General features: G+C 52.9%; 1 protein-coding gene across 1 annotated transcript in view; it reads left to right on the top strand.

The window, feature by feature from the left end:
* Window positions 1-12,045, top strand: part of MMD2 (monocyte to macrophage differentiation associated 2) — a 44,406-nt gene that overhangs the window by 23,408 nt on the left and 8,953 nt on the right. Inside the window, exons 2-5 of the mRNA XM_052635917.1 lie at window positions 216-309; window positions 6,069-6,150; window positions 7,991-8,151; window positions 11,682-11,756. Of these exons, the coding sequence (XP_052491877.1) occupies window positions 216-309; window positions 6,069-6,150; window positions 7,991-8,151; window positions 11,682-11,756 (412 nt within the window). The remainder of the gene's footprint in view (window positions 1-215; window positions 310-6,068; window positions 6,151-7,990; window positions 8,152-11,681; window positions 11,757-12,045) is intronic.

Below are 12,045 nucleotides of genomic sequence, written 5' to 3'. Positions count from 1 at the left end.
ACTAGGATGTTGGCAGAAATTCAGGCCCTCACTTTTTTCATCTGAGCAATGGGGATGTTATCAGCACCCTCCCCGCTCCCGGGGGATTCTGAGGCCAGTGTGGCGTGGTCTCAGGTGGGGTGAGGGGCATGTTACTGGATAATGGACAGAAGGTCCTCACTGTAAAGCAGCTGAGACCTTTGCCTGAGTTGTCTTTGTGTTTGTGTTCGGGGTAGGGCGGGACTCGTACGTGGTGTCCTTGGACGTCGAGCAGAGGCGGTCCCCAAGCCCAGTGTTGATGGAGTGGCTTGGTCCTCCCAGCTGCTTACAGTGAGATACGGGAGGAGAGAAATGAAACGAAGAAAGAATTGTGACGCAAAAAGCAGCCGGGACGTAAATGTTCGGAGAATTCTCCGCCTGTCCGTACGTTAGTTAAATAGCGGGCACGTGTTTAGAAGGGAACGCTGTGGATGTGGCCCGCGGACCATTCGTGAGGAGGTTAGTGTCAATGGGGACTGTGGGCCCATCTGCCTCTGCCCTGAAGCCTGGGGCAGAGTCCTCCCAGCTGGGGCGAAGGCGTGGAGGAGGGCTGCACACCTGCGCCGTTGTTGGGAAAGAGGGAAGAGCCCCGAGCAGAGGCGGTTCAGAGATCTTGGGGCGGGACCGGCTGCTCCTGTTTCCAAAGGTGGGGGCGTCTCAGGGGTGGGGTGACCTGCTGAGCTGTGGGGGTGATGCTGTCACCCCAGGCCCCTGGAGGGCAGAGCATGGGACTGGAGAAGACGTTCTCCAGCCTGACGGTCTCAAGGAGCTTGCCTTGCTCCCCTTTGGACCTGCTGGGGCCCCGTCACCCCTTCCTCTTTTTTTTCCAACTCTTAACAGATCCCTTGCTTTCATTGACTTAGTCTTGGCTGTGCTGAGTCTTCATTGCTGCGCGAAGGCTTTCTCTAGTTGCAGTGTTTGGGCTTCTCATTACGGGGGCTTCTCCTGGAGAATCCCATGGACAGGGGAGTCTGGTGGGCTGCTGTCCATGGGGTCGCACAGAGTCGGACACGACCGAAGCAACTTAGCATGCATGCATGCATGCATTGGAGAAGGAAATGGCAACCCACTCCAGTATTCTTGCCTGGAAAATCCCAGGGACAGAGGAGCCTGGTGGGCTGCCGTCCAAGGGGTCGCACAGAGTCGGACACGACTGATGTGACTTAGCAGCAGCAGCAGCAGCAGCAGCTCTTGTTGCAGAGCTTGGAATCCCTTCCTTCCTTTTGCTATCTTTTCTTTTTTTAATGGGAATGTCTGTCCCGCGCCTGTCCTACCATCGTATTTGGTTTCCCAGACTCACAGCTGGAGAGGAATTTTGCCTGAATGAACTGTACTTCCGTGTCTCACCCGTGTCTGTGTTAGATGTTTCGCTCCACTTGACTTGCTTGCTCTCTCAGTCGGGTCTGACTCTTTGTGATCCCGTGGAGGCTCCTCTGTCCATGGGATTCTCCAGGCAAGAATACTGGAGTGGGTTGCATTTCTTCCTCCAGGGGATCTTCCCGACGCAGGGGACTGATGCAGGGATTGAACTCGCCTCTCCTGCATTGCAAGCGTTTTCTTTACCACTGAGCCATCAAGGAAGCCCCTAGATGATGTTTCGATGAGATTTTGAATTTTGGGCTTTAGAAGTAATGCTGAGTTGAGTTGAGACTTTTGGGGTTGTTGGGAGGGAACGAATGTATTTTACGTTCAAGAAGAACGTACATTTGAGGGGCCTGCGGTGGTATGCTATGGACACATGAGAAAGTTGTGTGGCAGCCCAGAGATGTTAAGATGTTTCCTCTGTGTCACACAGCAGCGACGTGACCAGGCAGGGACTTTCCACCCAGCTGTGTGTCTGGCTCCAAAGCCCTGCCCCCACCAGCTCAGGGTGGAGTCAACCTTCGGTCCTGGTCTCCTGGCAGCTCAGTTTGGGAGCCCTCCACAAGGAGGTAGCCTCCTTACCCCCATGACGTGCTGCGGCCACGTGGTCATCTAAGTGGCCGGGCTGGCCCAGAACGCGGATTCCGTTCTCCAGAAAGGAGGCAGAAGGCCCATTTCCCTCCTTTATTTGAACGAGCAGCAACTAACTAGAAATGCTGACTCTGAAATTTCCTACAGTCTTGAAGGCTGCCAGCTCTGTTCCAGAACATTCTAAATTTTCTCTCCGCATTTCAGCTGTTAAAAATGACTCCCTCGTCCCCGTACTGGGGAAACAGATAGACAAGCCATGGCACGTCCATACGAAGGACTAGTTCTCAGCAATGAAAAGGAAAGAACCATTGACCCAGGCAACAGCATGGATGAAGCTAACCTGCTTTAAGCTGAGTGAAGAAAGCCAAACTCAAAAGACTGTGCCAGGGGAAAAGAAGAAAAAGAGGCTGGAAGGGTTGAGGTGATGGCCAAGAATAGTAATGTTAGAAGGGTCCATTTGCTTTTCATAGGAAACAAGCTTGTCTTAGATACAGTTGAAGCAGAAAAGAAGTAAATCCCTGTTTGGCACTCCAAGCACAGTTTCTTTTCATCTAAGAATACACTTGACTTTAAGCAATCAATTCTTTTTAGACAGTAAAAAAAAAAAAAAAAAATGCCTGCAGGGCTTCTTATGATCCCATGTGTATGAGGTTCTGGAAATGGGAAAGCTGTGAGGGGTCAGAGAGCAGAGCCGCGGCTATAGGACTGCAGAAAGGGGCAGGGCGGCCGGAGGCAGGAGGGCGTTCAGGGGGATGGGTCACGGACCTCTTGTTTCTCTTGGTTTCTCTTGGTTATGGTGGTGGTTATGCAACTCTCTTCATTCACCTAAACTTATACAAAGATGTGCTGTGGAAAGGGGAACTTCTGCTGAATGTAAATGGAAAGGAAAATGAAAAACAAACAGTGGATGCATTGTCCTCTTCAAAATGCCTGCCTAGAGGTTTATGGAGGAAGAAAAAGGATACCACAAGGAGTTAAAGAAAGCGTTCTCGATTCTTGCGGGCTGTGGGAACTCTGTTACTTGGGTCTTTGCCCCTGGCCCCTCTCCACTCTCCCGACCTCGTTCAATAGCGGCAGCTCCGGGTGAAAGACAAGGAAAGTTTTGTGGAGCCCAGAAATAAATAAATAAACTGCCCCATCCTGGTCGCCCTGGCAACCGTGACATCACCCTCAGACCAAGTGGCTGGCACCGCGGGGGGCTTGGTGTTTGTGAAAGGGGCAAGGGAGAGGGCGGTCACGGCTACAGGTCGGGGAGACCTGGTTTCCCGCTCGGGAGAAAGGTGTCAGCTCTCCCCTTCACGGCTCGCCTCGCCTCCCGGCCCCCAGCCCCATAAGAGCAGGGTGTAAGCTAGCACCGCCTCTCTGGGGGCTCCGGGGCAGGATCCATCAAAGGGAACACTGTGTGTCCCTGGGTTAGTGTCTCTGGGAACGGATGAACACACACTTTGTGGCTTAATTGTTATATTATCTTATTTTTTCTTGCCGTGTCGTGCTACATACGTGATCTTAGTTCCTCAACCAGGCACTGAACCTGTGCCTCCTGCCGTGGAAGCACAGTCTTAACCAGTGGACCGCCAGGGAAGTCCCCACAGTTAGTGGCTGCTAAGTCGCTTCAGTCGTGTCCGGCTCTGTGCGACCCCATAGACGGCAGCCCACCAGGCTCCCCCGTCCCTGGGATTCTCCAGGCAAGAACACTGGAGTGGGGTGCCATTTCCTTCTCCAATGCATGAAAGTGAAAAGTGAAAGTGAAGTCGCTCAGTCGTGTCCGACTCTTAGCGACCCCATGGACCGTAGCCCACCAGGCTCCTCCATCCATGGGGTTTTCCAGGCAAGAGTACTGGAGTGGGGTGCCATCGCCTTCTCCGAGTCAGTGGCTTAAAGCAATGGATATGGGGCCCTGGTTTGGCTCCCTCTGGAGGCTTGTGGATGCTCCTGCTCCGGGCCTCCTTCCCAGCTTCTGCCGGCTGCCTGCTGGCGTGCTCAGCGCGAAGCTGCCCCAGGCCTGTCTCCGCCGCGTCTGCCCTCTGTGGCTCTCCTCTGCCTACAAGGACACCTGTCGTGTTGGATGAGGGGCCCACCCCTCTTCAGTGTGACCTCATCTCAGCTGATTACATCTGCAGCTCTTTACAAATAAGTCAGATTCCGAGGTCCTGGGGGGTCAGGACTTTAGCACAGGAATTTTGGGAGGACACAATTCAGCTGTTATAACGCTTTTTTTTGTTGTTTTATTTGCTTTAGTGGTGTAGATCCGGCATATAGGAGGTACTCAACAAATGCTAAGTGGACCACACACAGCATGCATTGGGAGCGCAGAGTCTTAACCGCTGGAGCGCAGGGAAGCCTCCCACACCTGGCGTGGACACAGCATACAGTGGTGCTTTATAAATGCTCTGTGCACGGTACTGCATTGAGCCGTTTGTTCTGAGCCATACCCCCATTTCTCATGTTGGTGGGTCTTTCTGGTAATAATCGGGTTCCTGGGGTGGGGGGTCGTTTTCGGTGTTTAAGTGGAGTTTAACCCCACCTGCTGGATGATTCCTGGCAGAGTCCAAGGTGATCTGCCCACTTGCCCGACTCTGAGCCGATGAGGCTCTGCCCACCGCCCGAGAGCCAGGTGTTGGCAGCTCTCATCCCCCAGCCCCCACCCCCTTGCCAGCCTGACCTGGAGACGCCTGCCCCCACCCCTTTGCCAGCCTGACCTGGAGACGCCTGCAGGGAGTCCTGTCGGTCAGGTGCACTGTCCCGGCCCACCTGGGTGATGTCGCTTCCTGACTCTGCCCTGGAGCGTCCCCCTCTGGAAAGCAGGGGTCGTGATGGCTCTGTGGGCTGGTGGAGCTCCTGTAAGGAGGAGAGAGACTGGGGCGGACAGAGGCGGGGGGTGGGGCTTGGAAGATTCTCTGAAGACACTAGAACATCAGGAGTGTTTCTTGTTGGAACTTCCGGGAGACCTGGGTTCGATCCCTGGGTTGGGAAGATCCCTTGGAGAAGGGAATGGCTACCCACTCCAGTATTCTGGCCTGGAGAATTCCACAGACTGTGTAGTCCATGGGGTTACAAAGAGTCGGACACGACTGAGCGACTTTCACTTTCACTTTTCCTGGTGGTGCGATGATTAGGACTCTGCACAATCACTGCAGGGGCCATAGGTTCGATCCCTGGTTGGGGAAGTAAGATCCCGCATGTCGCCAAAAAAGTTTTATAAAAAGGAATGTTTACTGTCAAGATAAAGTCACCTGGCCGTTCCACCTGTGGATCAGTGCCCAGCAGAAATGAGAGCATATGTTCCCTACCATGAATGCTCACAGCAGAGTCACCATAACAGCCTCAAGTTGGAACGTCCACCTCCAGGAGATGGGATGAATGAATTGTGGTTTGCTCACCTGGCAAAATACTCTTTTGCAATGAAAGCAACCAATTACTGCATCTGACAAAAGTCTCGCTGAGCGCAAGGAGCCAGACCCAGAGGGTGTGTGCTGTGTGATCCCACAGATGGGAAGATCAGGAACCGGCGAGACTAGTCTACAGTGGCAGGGTGTGTGGGTCGGGGGCAGGTTCCTTGAGGGGTGGTGCTCCGAGGAAGGGGCCTGAAGGCACTTTCTAGGGCGTGGGAAAGGAGCTCTGGGTGCTCTGGGTGGTGGGCACGTGGGTGTGTGTCTGTGTAAAATCCATGGAACTGCACCCTGGGGAGCTATAGACCGTGTATCTGTGACGCATAAAGAAAATTAAAAATAGGAAATGAAAGAGCATGCTATGCCCCAGGATTTGTTTATTAATATTTTAGCCATACTTCACGACTTGCAGGATCTTAGTTCCCTGACCATGGATTGAACTTGGGCCCTCGGCAGTGAGAGCAAAGAGTCCTAATCACTGGACTGTCAGGGAATTCCCTGCAACCTGATATTTAGCAAAGGTGACTTTGGGGATTTGGCTCAAAATGCTGGATAGTTCAGAAAAGGTGTAATAGAGAGAGTGAGGGGAGGGGGGAGAGCGGAGGCGGGCCCTCCCCACCAGCAGGGCCGAGGGCGCCTGGGCTCTGTGACTGGGGCTGCTGCCAGCTGCCTCGGCCCAGCTCCCGAGGGTTGTGTGTCTCCCCCCAGGTTCATGAACCACCGGGTTCCCGCCCACAAGAGGTACCAGCCCACGGAGTATGAGCATGCTGCCAACTGTGCCACCCACGCTGTGAGTCTTGGGGAGCTGAGCGGCACAAGAGGGGCCGGGAGGCAGCCTGTTGCCCTTGGAGTCAGTGTTCTCATCCCAGGGCGGTGACCCTAGGGGCCTGCCCCTCAGGCCTTCTTCCGTGGCCCTGGAAGAGTCAGTGGGATCCCGAGGGAAGGCCACGTGGGTACATGGGACTGTGGCTCTGAGCGTGCTTCTCTTTGGCCTTAAGAGCCTTCAGTGGCTCCCTAGTACCCGGCACAGCGTCCGGGCTCAGTAGAAGCTCCCAGATACAGGTCTTAGCCTGAATGTCGGCCCACCTCCCCCTGCCGTGATCTTACCCTGAATCCCACCCGCTGTTTCCAAACTAGAAGGCACGACCCAGTGTCTTTGCACATGCTGTTCCCGGGGCTTGGAATACTTCCCATCTCCCCCACGAAATCCTGCTCTGGGCAGCGGTCCTTAAGCCTTTGGGCCCTTTTGAGGATCTTACGAAGATCCGGACCTACGCTGTCCAGCTTCGTAGCCACTGGCCTCACGCAGCTGAAATACGGTGCGTCTGAACTGAGGTACGCTGAGAGTGCAGACTACTACAGCAGCTTTTGAAGACTCAGCGTGAAAAAAAAGAATGCAAGATCTCTTAGTTCTTTTTATATTAATGACGTGTTGAAAGGATACTTTGGATATATCAGAATAAGCAAAATACATTAATAAAGTCAAATATATCAATAATTAATATGATATTTAAATAAATATAATTTATATAGATAAATTAATATGTTTATTAATAAAACATATTTATTAATAAAACAAAATATATTAACAAATGTATTTTTTCATTTTTAAAATGTGGCTACTGGAAAATCTAAAATTACCTGTGCTGGGACTTCCTGGTGGTCTGGTGGCTAAGACTGTGTGCTCTCAGCGCAGGGGGCCCCCAGGTTCGATCCCTGGTCGGGGAGCTAGACCCCACATGCCACCACTAAGAGTTTGCACTCTGCAACTAGACATCCTGCACACGGCAGTGAGGACTGAAGATACCAAGTGCCGTGACTAAGACTCGGCACAGGCACGTAAATAAATTAAAAACTAATTAAAACTAAAATTTGCTGCGCCACCTGCATTGTGTTAAGTACTTTTGTCAGCTGGAGCTGCTGTTGAGTCTCTCTCCAAAATAAGTGCTCCCAACACACAGAATTAGTCAGACTCTTTTGGAGACCCTGTACTCCCGCCCCCCGCCCAGTGCTTTGCAGAACTCTGAGACTTCTCAGAGGAACGAATGGATAAACCAAGATTTGAAGAGTAAGTTTTCCAGGTAGGCACTGTGGGAGGGACGTCTTCGGGGAGAACCCTGTGGGCATCAGTGCAGCAGTGTGAAGCGTCGTGGCCAGCCTAGGGTGCTTGAGGCCGGGTTAGCAGCAGACATGGAGGATGGGGGCGGTGGCCAGATGCATCCTGAAGACGGGAGGTCTGGGCTTCCTGTCTTACCGCCATATCGTCTAGAGCTACGCTGTCCAGTGTGGTTGGCACTGTCCTGGTGTAGCTGTTAGATTCAAAGTTGAAGCCAGTTAAGCTGAAAGAAAATGAAAACGGCAAGTCCTTAGTGGTACAAGCCACATTTCATGTGCTCGGTAGCTGTGTGGGCTTGGAGGCTTCCGTACTGAACAGTGCAGGTCTAGAAATTTTCCACCACTGTGGAAGTTCTGTGGGGCAGTGCAGGTCGAGAACCTTCCCTCCACGACAGGAGTTCTGTCGGGCAGTGCAGGTCAGGAGAAAACGCATGGGGGTCGCTCAGGGGCTCTGCACTTGCCTGGCCCCTGCTCCAGAGGCCGGCCTTGCAGCACCGCCCCCTCCCTGCCTCCAGCTCTGGATCATCCCCAGCATCCTCGGCAGCTCCAACCTCTACTTCCTGTCGGATGACGACTGGGAGGCCATCTCCGCCTGGATCTACGGCCTCGGGCTCTGCGGGCTCTTCGTGGTGTCCACCGTGTTCCACACCATCTCCTGGAAGAAGAGCCACCTCAGGTGCCTGCTGCCCAGCCCACGGGTGGGGGTGTGTGTGTGGCGGGGTCACCAGGGCTGGGGCCCACAGCGGGCCGAGGGGAGGCGAGATGCCTCGGGCTATGCTTGGCTGAGCAGAGAGGGGCCCAGGATGGAAGGCCTTGCGCCACATTTGCTTCCGGCCAGCGGGGTTGAGTCCCCCGGGGAACCCCTTCACCCTCAGAGGCCTCGTGTGCTCCCCTCTGAGCAGCCGGAAGAGCAAGCCCCTCACTCCGAGGCCGTTAGGAGGGACCCTTAACTGTCACAGTAGCTGCCCATTCCTGGGCACCCCTAGGTTCCGGGCACTCTGCAGCTGTCACTGTGGATCTCTCCAAAAATTCTGCAGTGTAGGGATTAGCATCCTGGATTTTAATTCTGATTTGTTTTGTGGTAAATAAGCATGGTGTAAAATTTACCATCTTGACCGTTTCCAAGTGTACCATCCAGTGGCATTAAACACATTAACGCTGTTGTACAACCGTCACCACCATCCATCTGCTGAATATTTTCATCTTCCCAAACCGAGGCCCTGTCTCCATTAAACACTAACGCCCCATCTCCTCCCGGCCCCCGGCACCGCCCTTCTGGTTTCTGTCTCTATGAGTTGTCTGCTCTGTGCACTCCGTGTAAGTGGGACCATTTACTACTTAGCCTTTTGTGAGCACAGCATCCTCAGAGCTCATCCTCATCACAGCAGGTATCAGAATCGCCTTCCTTCTCAAGGCTGGAGCATGTCTCACTGTGCGGTTGGATCGCACTTTGTTTATCCATTCAGCTGTTACGGACACTTGGGGTGCTTCTGCCCTTTGTCACGGGCTTCTTTGAGACATCCCGGGGGCTCATCCACGTGGCAGCTTACAGAATCCCGGTTTTTGTGGATGACTACTCTGAATTTGGAGGGTGACGGGACATGCTTAAGGTTACATCGCTGGTCGTGGCCAGGCCAGAACTGATTCCAGGACTCCAGGCCCCCCACAGAGTGAGGGGACTCTGGTCTATTGTAGCAGCTGCAGTGATCACAGCTGGTCCCCATGTCCAGTGCCCCTCCTGCCCCCAGAGGCCCTGTGACTCTGCTGTATCCCACCGGTCCTGTCCCCGTTCTTTCCGTGGGTCCTGGTGGACCCAACTGTATGAGAGTCCTGTGGCTGCTGTAACAAATTACCACACACGGAGCATCCTGAAACAGTAGGTGCTTAGCCACTCATGGTCTAGGAGGCCGGACTCTGAGATGAGCGAGTCAGTGGGGCCACGTCTCCAGGGGAGGACCCTGTATTTCCTTCTCCAGTTTCTGGTGGCTCCCCGGTTCCTTGGCTTGGGGCAGCGTCACTCCAGTCTCCGCCTCTCCCCATAGGCCTTCCTTCTGTGCATCTGTGTGTCCCAGGCCCCCTCTCCTTTTCCTTCTAAAGACACCAGTCCCTGGGTGTGGAGCCCACTTGTCAGCGGTGTGACCATGCTGCCCTTCTGTGTGGTGTGGTGGATGAAATCATGGCCCCTGCCCCCCTAGGTGGGGTTAAAGAGGTCATGCTTAAGAGCTTTGCGCGGTGCTCTGATTACAGAAAGTGCTCAGTACCTGTTAGCTGTTGTTACTCCCTGTATTTCTAGGGAGACACGTAGTTAGCCCAGCGTCAGATAGAAACGCTGGCCACATTTAATGAGGGCTGCAGTGGCCAGACTGAATCACAGTTTGTATTAGTTATCTACTGCCGAGTAACAAATTATTCTGAATCATGGAAACTTCAAATAATGATGAACTCCAATCCTCTCTCTCTAAGCTTCAGAGAGGCAGGAATTGGGGAGCTTTGCTGTGTGGCTCCGGTCCAAGGTTGCTGATGTGGTCAAGATGCTGCTGGGGCTTCCAGGGACTGGAGAAGCCACTTCCGAGGCTGCTGCCTTGCAGGGCTGGCGCATCGGTGCTGGATCCTTGGGGGTGCTTGGTCCTTCCCACGTGGACCTCTCCACGGCCCCGTGGCTTGTTCCCCTCCGTAGTTACTGATCCAAGAGAACAAGGCGAAGGTTGTCAGCCTCAGAAACCACACTCTGGCACGTGTGCGACCTCGCGTCGGCTCCAAACATTTGCTGTGCTCATTGTGGGAAGGGCTACATGAGGGTGTGGGGACCAGGAGCCGGGGCTCCTTGAAGACCGTTTTGGAGGCTGCACCACGCTGGCCAGACGCACTAAGGAATGTAGTCTGCTCTTGAAGGTGAGGCCACAATGGAAACAGGTGACGTTTATGAGCACTTCCTGTTTTTCGTGGTGCTGAGTCCTGGCCCTCTTCACCCTCACCCTGTGGGAGGATGCCAGTACTCCTCCCTGTTTCACAGGTGAGGGAGCTGAGACCGGGGAGGGCAAGCTCTTGCTCAGGGTCACCGTTCCTCCGTGGTAGGGTTGGGATCCGAACCCAGGCTTTCTGGCTCCAGAACTTGGACCTGAACCGGAATACCAGAACCCAGAGGGTCTTCAGGGGCACCTGGGTTTGCTGGTTTAATGAAAAGAGACTGAAATAAAATTAATACATGTTTAATTTTCCATGTTTTCTTCTGCTTGCTGCACTTCTATTGAGTGTGTATTTTTTAGTTCATTTTTTTTCCTAACTGAAGCATAGTTGGTTTATAATCTTGTGTTAGTTTCAGGCGTATGGCAAAGTGATTCAGTTACACACACACACACATATACTTTTTCAGATTCTTTTCCCATATAGGTTATTAAAAATAGAGTATAGTTGAATTTTTTCACTGTTTAATTGAAGTATAATTGATGTACCACATAAGTTACAGGTGTACAATTAGTGATTCACAATTTTTTAAAGATTATATTCCATTTATAGTTACTGCAAAACACTGGCTATATTCCCCGTATTGTATGATATGTCCTTGTAGCTTATTTTATTGTGTTTTATTACTCAATATTTATTTATTTAGCCACATCTCAAGGCATGCGGGATCTTAGTTCCCTGACCAGGGATTGAACCCAGGCCACCGCAGTGAAAGCACCCAGTCCTACCCACTGGACCACCAGGGAACTCCCCTTGTAGCTTGTTTTAAACGTTAACAGTTTGTATCTCTTCATTGCCTTCCCTGTCTTGCCCCCACCCCTTCCCTCTCCCCACTGGTGACCGCTCGTTTCTTCTCTGTATCTGTGAGTCTGTGTTTTGCAGACTGTGTTTCTCTCTGTCTGTTGTGAGTCTGTGTTTTTTTAAGCTACTGAATTTCTTATCATTTGAAATCTTTCGAAAAGCCCAGAATGTAAAACGGAATGCAGAGTTGCTTTGATTAGAGAAGTAGGATGTCAGGGGGAGGAGGGTCCTTGACGGGAGCCCCGAGGTGCCTCCATTCAGCCCCTGGGGTGACAGGGAGCCTGGCTGGAAAAGCACTGCCTTGATCACTCACAGATGGGGGGACACTGAGGCCCGAGGGGTTGTGGCTGGATGGAGGCTCATCAGCCCTGCGCCCAGGGCCCCCCCCCACAAAGCCCGTTTATCCAGGTTGGGCCCAGTAACCCGCCCTCTCTGCTGCAGGACGGTAGAGCACTGTCTGCACATGTCGGACCGCATGGTCATCTATTTCTTCATAGCGGCCTCCTACGCGCCCTGGTGAGTATCGCTGCGGGTCCCCTAGCGGGGCGGGGGCTGGGGCTGGCTTCCTCTCCTTCCCTTCTTCGAATTTCCCTGCATGTTTTGCTGGGTGATCTGTGACTTCAGCGCAAGAATGTAGGTAAAAGGACACCCTCCACACATCCTCCTTCCTAGAAGCAATGAGTTCGCGCCAGCTTCCTGTGTATCCTTCCAGGGTGATTTTGTGTAGAAAAGAGCAAATGTGTATGTATAGACACATATTTGCATACATGCATATGCATATATGCAAATACACAAGTACACATAT

Source organism: Budorcas taxicolor, chromosome 2 (genome assembly GCF_023091745.1).
Source record: "Budorcas taxicolor isolate Tak-1 chromosome 2, Takin1.1, whole genome shotgun sequence".
In the NCBI taxonomy this organism is placed as follows: Eukaryota; Metazoa; Chordata; class Mammalia; order Artiodactyla; family Bovidae; genus Budorcas; species Budorcas taxicolor.
This window is presented reverse-complemented; position numbering and strand designations above follow the sequence as displayed.